The sequence below is a fragment of the Mesitornis unicolor genome, unplaced genomic scaffold, assembly GCF_000695765.1.
Source record: "Mesitornis unicolor isolate BGI_N332 unplaced genomic scaffold, ASM69576v1 scaffold4551, whole genome shotgun sequence".
In the NCBI taxonomy this organism is placed as follows: Eukaryota; Metazoa; Chordata; class Aves; order Mesitornithiformes; family Mesitornithidae; genus Mesitornis; species Mesitornis unicolor.
Genome location: NW_010161531.1, coordinates 1 through 10,342, shown reverse-complemented (window position 1 = coordinate 10,342; position 10,342 = coordinate 1). Strand labels below are relative to the sequence as shown.

Below are 10,342 nucleotides of genomic sequence, written 5' to 3'. Positions count from 1 at the left end.
AATATGAATGTATCATTTATTTGAGGTGGATAATTCACATAATTAAAAGCCACAGGTAACAAATCTTATCTTGAATTTGAACCAGAGGTTTATTTTATAGTTTTCAGGGGCAGCTTCAGAGAAAGTAAAATACAAGAGATAAGCAGCACGCATCACAGTCAGATGCGGTTGAGCAAAAAAACACTAAAATAAGAACTTCCAGAATGCAATTTGAAATGAGAAAAAGACAAAAACCTGATGGGATGAAAAAGATGCATCTTGAAGGCAATCCACTGAATGGCTTCTTCAATAATTTATTGTTAAAAAAAGTATGAAAACCATGGCACAGGCATATCCAATCCTTTCACCTTCTCCTAATGTATTCATTGCATAAGTTTAAAGCAATATACAGAAAATTTCAAGTAAAGGATTGTAGTCTGCAGTAAAAATTCCATTTCTTATTTAAAAAATGAGAAGGCTATCTGTTTTTCTTCTCTCCATCCACTGGTTGATCCGTTTCAGAGTCATATTGGCATTTTTCCACACATTTCCTAGGGAACCAGCCTCGTTCTCTTATTCCACCTTAAGACATGAAAAGTTGCATTAAGTTGGAACAAAACATGACCTACTACAGAGGAAAAACACAGAGCTGGAAGAGACATCAAGAGGTTACCTAGTTTATTTTCTTCTCTAGGGCAGGACATTTAAGTCATTCCTAACATCATTGCCTGGAGATGCATGGAGTCTTTCCCATAGCCTAAAATGTTTTCAGAGATCTCAAAAAATTTCCCAGTGTTCTACCTTCCTTACTGTTGAAAATGTTTCCTAATACCTTATCTGAATCTCTCCATCTATAATTCAAGTCTACAACTCCTCTTTCTACACACCAGGTACACAGGAAGCAGCTCACTATCTTCTCTAAAACAAACTTCCCTGCAGCTGATGACTATTTGCACATACCCTGGCTTTCTCCCATCTCTTTTGTGGACTCCCCAAGTAAGCCACTCAAATTCTTTCAGCTTTCTCTTACAAGTCACATTTTCTAGTACTCTGAGATTTCTCACTCCTTTCCTCTCAACCCTTTGCAGCTGATCTCCCTTTCTTGAGATGCAGTAGCTGCTTTTACTTGTGGCAGTATTTCAGCTGAGTCTCAGCCAACGTTGAGTAGGAGAGGATTACTTCATGCATCTGGGAAGTTATATGCTTTTTTCTTTTTTGCAAGTGTTGACTCATCTTAAGATTATGATTGACCTTTCCCCCCGCCCTCAGAAAAACTGCTACTTCATTATTCCATCTTGTTTTAGTGGAGCTTGTTATTCCTGCCTATGTACAGCATTTGGGTATACACTCCTAACAAATTTCATCCTATTTTTGAAGCCTGGCTGTCCAAAATGCTAGTGGTAATTTGAATTCTAATCCAGCCTCTCAGTATACACCAAGTTCCCCACCCAGAACACATTTCACCTGATTAAAAAAAACCATTTGATATAGCACAGGTATCTCAAGCTAATGTTCACAATAAGCAACATAACAAAATCAATTGTTTTTAAGATGTTCTTGTGTAATCCCAGGTCTTATATGTATATAGGGTGTTCAAACAGGAAATCTGAATGTGTTTAAGACTGACCACTATTTAAATATGAAAAAAAAGAAATCACCATTAACCTCTTTACAGTCTAGAAGTGTAACATTTTCTTAGAATATGAAGGAGTATCCCTCTTCCTATTCAACCCTCAGTAAACTACTAGATGTTCTTTCAGTCTGACAGATTCATTTAATGATTATCAAAACTGGCAGATCTACCAGATATAAAGAGCAAAAATCTGCAGATGTGGTTTTAGAGGAGAGAGGAGCTAATGCCAATAAGGTCAGTCATTCTACATTTTGACAACTGTACATGTAATAGTCTCTACACTTCAAGAAAGCTATAAAATGGACTTGCAGTTTTCAACAGAAAAAGTGAAAATAACTGCTTCATACCATTAGCAGCTGAGTCCAGAATCTTCTCACCATACATCCAGTGTCTGGGGAAGAAAGCGTAATAGGTAATTAGATGCCAGAACCCATCTCAGTATTTCTTTTAACCAAACATAAAGGTGTGGAGCCACTAACTTTAAGCCTCTTGTGGCTAAAATCAGATCCCCTTTACTCAGTGCAATTCTAGGCTCTTCAGTGCACGGTGTTGTAAAGAATGTTTTAACACCTTTAGTCACAGGGCAGCAGACACCACTGTAATCTTCTACTGCTCGATACCGCACCTACAAATGCGAACAGAACACAGCAATATATTACTGTAAGGAGTTATGGTCTTGCTGACAGTTTCACATCAAAAAAAATCAATTCAAGTATACTGTTGAATTTGAGCATAATGACAACGGCCGTCAAAGGGACTCTAAATTAACTAATTAATAATAATTTAATTCTAAATTATCAATGAAGCAGTCATCTTCATTACTGTGTTTCTTACCCTCTGGAAACTAAGGAGTAAATGCAAAGAAAGCTAAATGATAAGTTTAATTAAGCAGAAGTTGCAACACATTCTTTGTGTGGAAACACAAAGCCTTTATTTAATTGCTAGGTTTAAAAATCAAGAAAAGAAATAGTCTCAGCAATTACTTACATTTTATACTGATATTTCAAAGTCATTTCAGACCAAAATTCACAAGTACTTACACTTCTTACTCGCTTGTCTGCTTTCTGTTTCAGTTGCTCTATCTATAAATGATTACAAATAGAAATTTAGGCAGTGTTTAGTTTAAGAAGACTTGTGTATTCAACACAAAATGAAGTCAGGTATCAAAACCATTCAACAAACACAGGAAATATCATTAGCACTTAAAAGCACTCACATAAGCATAATTTTTTAGTCTACTAAAATGGGAGAACATTTGACAGAACTCCTGTTTCTTCAGTATATGAACTACTAGTAAGCCTATTTTAGTTATTTAAAAAGCTGGTATACTACTGCAAAGGAAAGCAGGCAATCGGATAGTGGGGAGGATTAACTTGATATATCATCAAACATCAATTACCGTCAAACTGTATTGATGACAACCATCTCTTACTGGCCAATCCAGGCCATCTCCCTCAGGAATCCCAGACCATGTAAACACTTGCTTGAAGTTCTTCCATTTACTTCCCATGTCATAGGGAAAAATAAAGGTCTCACCTGTTTGGTAGTACTGAATTCTGTCTTTGGCCTGAGGAATAATTTAGAAATACAGTATGTAAAAAACATACCCTACAAACTGCAATTGAGCAGCAAATACTAGGAAGGCCTGAACATATGTCATGTGTGGGTCCATGAGACCTAAAGGCCAGCATTTTAAGGCAAAAGCAATAAATTCCTGTTATACTAACCCAGGCTTTTAAAACTACTTACAACAATGATGGCATTTAGAAGTATGTCTGGTTTGGGTCCTTTCCCCCTCCTCCTTTACTCTGTAACAACTGAGTTAGCTGGCTACACTGATTAAGCCACTCCATGGTCTGACTCTATGTTTGTTTGTGGGTTTTTTTTGTTGGTGTTTTATTTGTTGTTTTTGGTTTTGTTTTTTTTCTTTTTTCCTTCAAAACTGCCTGATTATTTCTCAATTACACACAGACTTCCACAGCTCCAGATTCTTTGATCGATGATCATGAGCACAATTCACCATTGGTAGTGTCCATTCCATCTTTAAGAACTGAGATCACCGACGTGCTCTGAACCGCCCACATCCTGCACTCACGAACTTTACATTCTTTCAGTAACGATGACATCTAGTGGAGCAGCCGCAGAAGTGCGTGTTCTTTTTGTTGCCATAATGTTTTTATTAAATACTTCTCTATTACAATCTGTGTTCAGTTTTCAGAAGGGACATATGAGCAGTCTGTTTTACAGTAAAAATTTTAAAGTATTATTCCAAATTCTAGTATAATTGTAACAGGGTTTTCTTTAATTTATATTCAACTATCCTATTATTCAAGGATCTAATAGGACTAGGATCCAGGTAAGCTAAATTCTGAGCAAAGAGAAGGCATTACAGTACGTAGGTATTTATACACAGTCCTCATTCTAATTTTGACACAGAATGAAAGAAAGACAAGATAACAATGAAATGTTTGTGGACTCACACAAAATAACCTGGTAGCACTGAACTAGTTTCTAAACATTGAGTCACTTTTGCTTCCTCTAAACTTAGCTTCTGCTGCTTGGCTATATTCTATCTAAAAAATCTTGTGATGTGAAAACCTCTATAAAGACATGGAAATCAAAGCGAAATTTAAAAGGAGAGAAGACTAGGTATCTCATTATTTTCTAGATTTCTTCAAAATCCTTCCAAGTTTAATCAGGTAAGTAGGAAGTCAGGAAAATCATGAGTCAACACATGCCACCTGGAATGGGTGGACAATTAAACACACAGGCAGGCATAATGAGACACAAAGACAACTCAAGTTTCCGATGAAAACACACACATATTTGAAGTAGATAAGCAAAGTCTTTTAAAAGCAAATCTTTTTTTTTACATTCACACCAATTCCCCCAAGCTGAAAAAGAAAAATCTATGCAGTTAAATGATTTCTCACCTACTCCAGTAAGGAAAAAGCTGGCTGTAGGTGTTAAGTCAGTGGTGAATTGAAATGACACCTTTGGTTTAAATCCAGAGGGGTGAAACAAGAAACTGATAAATATGGAGAATAAACTTTTTAACAACACAGTACAAGAATACTATAATAAGAGCTTACCTTTTCTTCAATCCAAGACTCGATTGAAGTTTTATTTGTCAAAATGACTTTCATCTAAAATAAATATGTTAGGTAAAATTAGCATTGATTTTCTGCAGAAATACATCAGCTAGCCAAATAAAACTTCATTTAACAAGCTAAACTTGCTTTAAAAAACAAAGCAACTTTTATAGACTTAACTGAAACATATAAAACATTCAAAAGTAAGATTCAGGATAGATAGATGCTAATGTTATCTTCTAGAACTATGCACTTACACAGTATTACACAGTATTTCAGTTTATGCTTAAAATGCGTACTCCTGTTTCCTTCCAAAGATTGCAAACACTTGAAGTAATGCATCAGGCATGTTTATACCTATTTTCAGGGATGGGGCCTTTTTTAGAGTTTATAAAGCCCAACCCTTGCTTAGATTTTCACCTCCAAGTTGTCCCATGAGAAAAAGAGTGGTAACAACAGAGGAACTGGGAGAAAGCAACATAAAACCCTGGAAAAGTTACACAGTAACGTAAACTCTAAACAACTGCTCCTAGCTCAATTACGAATTCTGTTTCTGTTCCACAACCAGGCAAAACTTAGAGCTTTTAACTTGTTTGTAACAGATGCCATAAACTTACCTGGATAATAAAGAGCATACCAACGGCAATAGTTGTTCCTAATGCCAGTCCTAAGGCAAATAAGGATGCAGCAAAAGCAGAGAGTCCAAAGGGAATAATGGGTCGAGGGTCTCTTTTGGCTGCACTCATATCAATCTTCACAGAACTCCACCCAAAAGATATCTGCAAAGGGAAGATAACATCATTCAGCTCTAGAACATTCCAACTGCTGAAACAAAACAAATTACCAATAAGAAATCTGGCTCTGAAGGCAGGTGCTCAACTTCTGACAGGTTTACAATGCAAGTGTAATAATTAAAAACAAAAAAGTATTCAAAAGGCTTTTCTTCTTCAGAAATACATTCTTTGCTAGATGTTTGCCTTCTTTAGATGGAAAGCAAAACCAAAATTGCCATCTTGCAAGTTTCACCACAAAGTAGACCAAAAAACTACAAGAAAATCTTGACCCTGGCACATTAACAAAAATGCATTCACCAGTTTCAGACAGAAAGTGATTGCATAGTACAGTATCCATTTTCAATGGAAATGCTACAGTTTATTCTCTGAAAGCTTCAGCAGATAACAGTTTTCAACAGTACTGCTCTGCAAATACAACACAGCCTTCATCTTTTACACTCAGTTGATGTTTTCAAGCTTTTCATTGCAACCACAAAAGCTGAAATCAAAGCTCATAATCTTAACCATGGATCTGAGATAAGGGATGTATCTAGAACAAGCTTTACTTCTTGTTGCTGCAGTTAAATTTTCCCATTTGAAAACAAATTCAATAGAATCTATTTTTGGTTCAAAAAATAATGTACTTTCTTTTTTTCCTTGAAGAAAGGGATACAATTCTTTAACAAGTGGCAAGCAAAAGAAAATAAAAAGCATCTAGCTTGTGTGTTGGAAATAAATAAACCCCCCCTAGTTCTTGTGCAAGCCAAAACACAGCCGTCTCTCTTTCTATAAAAGTACTACTGGGAAACTCTTCAGGCACTGCAAAGATCAAGGCAACTCCCAGTAATTACAGCAAGCAACAGAAGAAAAAAATAAAAAAAAGAATGAAAAGAAAATAAAAGCAACTTTCTCCGAATCCTCCTCCAATTAATGAACATACCTCTCACAGGCAGAGAGCATAACTGAGAGTACGTGTTGGAATACAAGAAGGAATTCCACACGCTGTTTCTCGGGAAACCAAATAATTTCATACTTCCAGAAAAAAAAATTATTTAAGTCAAATGGGTAATTTAAAGTATTTAATTATGTTTTCTTACTCTGTTGTAAAGCTGAGTGTACATAGTCATAACAAATATGAACGAAGCGTGAATGCATCCTAGTGGAGCTAAGAGGAGAAACAGAGTGAAAGATGCGTGATTCTGGTATCCACAACAGTTGTTGATCCAAGGACAGTGGTGATCCATCTTCATGACACATCTGTGAACAACAAATATTGATCAATATAAAGGACATTTATGATTTTTTTCCAAAAAGCTCAAAGAAAGGGACAACTAACTTTCTACTACTCAACCTCCATTCATTCATTTAAGCTCACCAATTTCCAAAAGATCAACAAAGTAGTGTCTTTTTTTGTTGCTATTTAGAATTATATTTCATATTGTAGAGCAAAAGAAAGCAAACCAAGAAATGCTCCCAGGCTGTACCCTCCCAAATTATCCCTCCTCCTCGTCTTTACTCAAACTTGCTAGTTGCTAATAAACACCATATGCCAGAGCAAGCAGAGATCAAGTATGGGAAGTGTAAGAACTATCAACACAATAGTTAGGCACTAATATTACTGCCATTTTTTTTAAATAAGCACACCAGGTAAATAAAGGAAGTATCAAATCCCCTGTGAACTACCTGCAGAATTAATACATAACATACATATGTACTGACCTTACACCACCGTAAGTCCTTTTCAGAATCTATTTAACAAGCATAAAGACCCTAGAGACACTCTTGTATTCAATATAGAGCTGATTATTTTGGTTTAGCTTACAGGTGCAAAGAAACGCCTGATAAAAGATTGGCCCACATCCCAAATTGCACTGATTTTACTTAACAGGTATAAGAGTTACTAATTATAACACACATTGAATTATACAAATATGCAGCTCATCTGAAAAAAAAAGTTAATTGTTTTGGAACTACTGACCTCAGTATCTTTTAAGCTAGTCCATTCCCAATAGGAAGTTCAGTTTTGCGCTTTTAAAGAATTAATTATTCTTCATTAGCATATGCTCAACTGCCAAGTTCGTGAACATGTAATCATAATGATAAGCACAAGTGTTTCTGAAGAAGTTAGTAGATCTTAGCAAGAAACCTCACCCCATTCAGGTGAGCCACAAGAAGTGACCGCATTCATGCACTGCAACTTGCCATAGCATGGAAGACTTTCAGCAGTGGTTTAAGTTACCCACTTCATGGCAGCAGGCTAGGAATACGTGCGGAATGAGTTACTTTGACCAGAGTTGAGAGGGCAGAAAATTCTTAATGCACATCAGCAAAATGATTTGGAAAATGTGCTGCAGTTCCTTCTGTTTTATTTGACAAAAGATAAAATTATATAAAGAACCTGCTTTTACAAAAATAGATCAGAATCTGTTGCCATTTTCTACCAAGTCCTCAGTGTAAATATTGCCACTCAAGGAAAAGAGTCTAATTCTAAATCTCAGGATGATGCAGTCAAATTACAGCAGTGCTCAATCAGTTTCAGTGTCTACTTCCTAAAATCACAGACTGCACATCTTGTGTTTTCAGAAATAACAAATGAATGCATATGTCGCAATAGCCTTTCACCATGTTCTCTAATAGTCCTTCAGAGGATCTGCCCAGTAAACCCAAGAAAAATGCAACTACAGCCTGAATACAGACAGATGAAGTGGCTCACTTTTTCTCAAGCTGCACGAAACTCCAGTGCAGCTATTTATAATAAAAGCATCCTTTACCTCAGAACAAGCCTGTTTGAAAACTAATGCATAACAAGGTAAGCCTTTTGTGTCAAAAAAGTTTGTGCTAGTTCACTTAACGTGCAGACACCCTTAAAACCACAAATGTTTAGTGAACATTAAAAAAAAGTCTGAAATTTCCATTCAAATGAACATTTAACTCCCGTTTGGAAAGATGACAGAATAGGCTTTTCTACTCCCTGAGCAAGTGATTGTACGGACTCAGAACTTCAAAAGGACTGAAAGATTTTTAGGTGCTTATACAGGCTCACTTCCCTGAAGCAGTACTGCAATGCTTTGGTAATACTATCAAGAGGTACTTAAAAGAAACTGATTTCAAGCTGAAAAGAAAGTGTTAGACAGACTTACTTATTAAACTACAACACAGTAAACCATACAAAAATCATACAGCTAGAAAGTGGATATAACGTTCATACGAATTCTTTTAAAAATGCACAATACAAGGCTTGGAAGAACAAATTATATTAATAGCTCATCATTAGATTAAAAGCTGCTTTAATATGGACTTAAAACAATTTTAAAGAAAGACAGTACCTGTTACACTTTCGACAGTGGTGTGAACGTGGTGCCTTGTAAGACTGACACACTTTACAGTATTGGAGATACATGCAGTCCTGAGATTTTTCCTTTAAACAGAAAACCAGGCATGTTAGATGTATACACAATTCTACCAGCAATACATATCTTGGCACTTTCCTAATCTAAGCATCTTTGCTTTCCTGACAGGGCGTGTTTCATAACCCAACCCTGTTTAATGGTAGGTAGCGAGGAGGGAAAAAAAATCTCACAAAATGAAATCTCTTGGCTATCAACACAGCCATCTCCCACAGATGAAAGTGCTGGTTGCTAAAAGAAATAAACCTTTCTTCCATCAGGAAATGACTGTACAAGCAGGGTTTCACAGTTAAGTTCTGAAAGCAAAAAAACAGCATGAAGCCTTTATAATTTGGAAAAAAAAACAACAAAAAAACACCAACCCAACCCTGTCTCTAAATTTAGTACCGTGAGCCAATCCAGGCTTACTACTAAGATACAGTACTGGTAAGCATTAATGTTCAACTAGCTCTTGTTTGCTATGCTCTCTCTCTTACACACACACACACAGGCCAACTGCAGCAAGAGAGACACACACACACTTGTAGATAGCAAGCTGTAACACTGCCCAAAATCTATTCATGAAATGAATAACCAGTTGCCTTGCCAGGACTACATCAGGATCCTCTTCTCATTAGGCTCTGTCCTCAGAAATATTCCACAAGTAGAAATGTGATTATTACTAATCTTTACATCATGCCACTGGAACACAAACCCAGGCCAGCTGTGTTGAGATGCTGAACCTGTATCATCCTGGTCTTTGACTGCTACTCTTCCAAGAGATTGTGGAAGCAAAGGAAATGCAAATTTCTACTTTGACTAATAATACTGTATTGAACATAAGATAAATATGGAATTTCCTGGATCACATAGAAATAACGAAATTTGCTAAATAAAGTTCTTACAATCCTTATTACTAGCAGCAAAGTCTTCGATACAACAGTGTCTGCAGATAACCTTGAAGTTTTCCATCACAGCTAACAACAGAACTTGTTTCCCGTTGTTCTGCTTTGGAAAGCACCTATAAAACACAACTACTGCCGATAAAGACGCTCAGCCGTAGATTACACAAGGAAGGGATGGAGCAAGCTGGAGCAGACTGGAGACGCTGGAAGCGGCAGCAAAGTGGGAGAGGCAGAAAGTGAAGATGTCGAAACAAGATAAGGAGAAAGGAGTGGCCGAAGGGGGGGGGCTGGCTCCACTCTTCGGGGAGAAAGGGGAAATGGTGGCGTCAAAACATAGGCGATTTCTGCTGTCTGATCCCTGCACTCGCTCCTTCCAGAGAGGCTGGCCCCGGGCAGCCCCCCCCGCTCCTCTCGCCCCGCCAAGCCTGGCTCGGGGATGAGGCGATGGAAAGGCAGCGCTTACCGGCGTCCACCCCAGAGGGACGTACCCCGGGCCGACAAACATGGCGCTGAAGTAGTTGTAGAGGATCATGACGGTCCAGTTGAGGAGGATGATGAAGTTGACACTTCCCCC

General features: G+C 37.3%; 1 protein-coding gene across 1 annotated transcript; it reads right to left on the bottom strand.

The window, feature by feature from the left end:
* On the bottom strand, positions 1–10,336 carry ZDHHC6 (zinc finger, DHHC-type containing 6; the record flags this gene model as incomplete). The annotated part of the gene is made up of 10 exons (XM_010193238.1): positions 1–561; positions 1,960–2,003; positions 2,092–2,237; positions 2,653–2,694; positions 3,012–3,179; positions 4,705–4,758; positions 5,322–5,483; positions 6,575–6,734; positions 8,804–8,895; positions 10,232–10,336. Coding segments are annotated over 10 exons (1,077 nt in total), but the record flags the coding sequence as incomplete, so codon positions are not given.
* Positions 10,337–10,342: the final 6 nt, after the last annotated feature.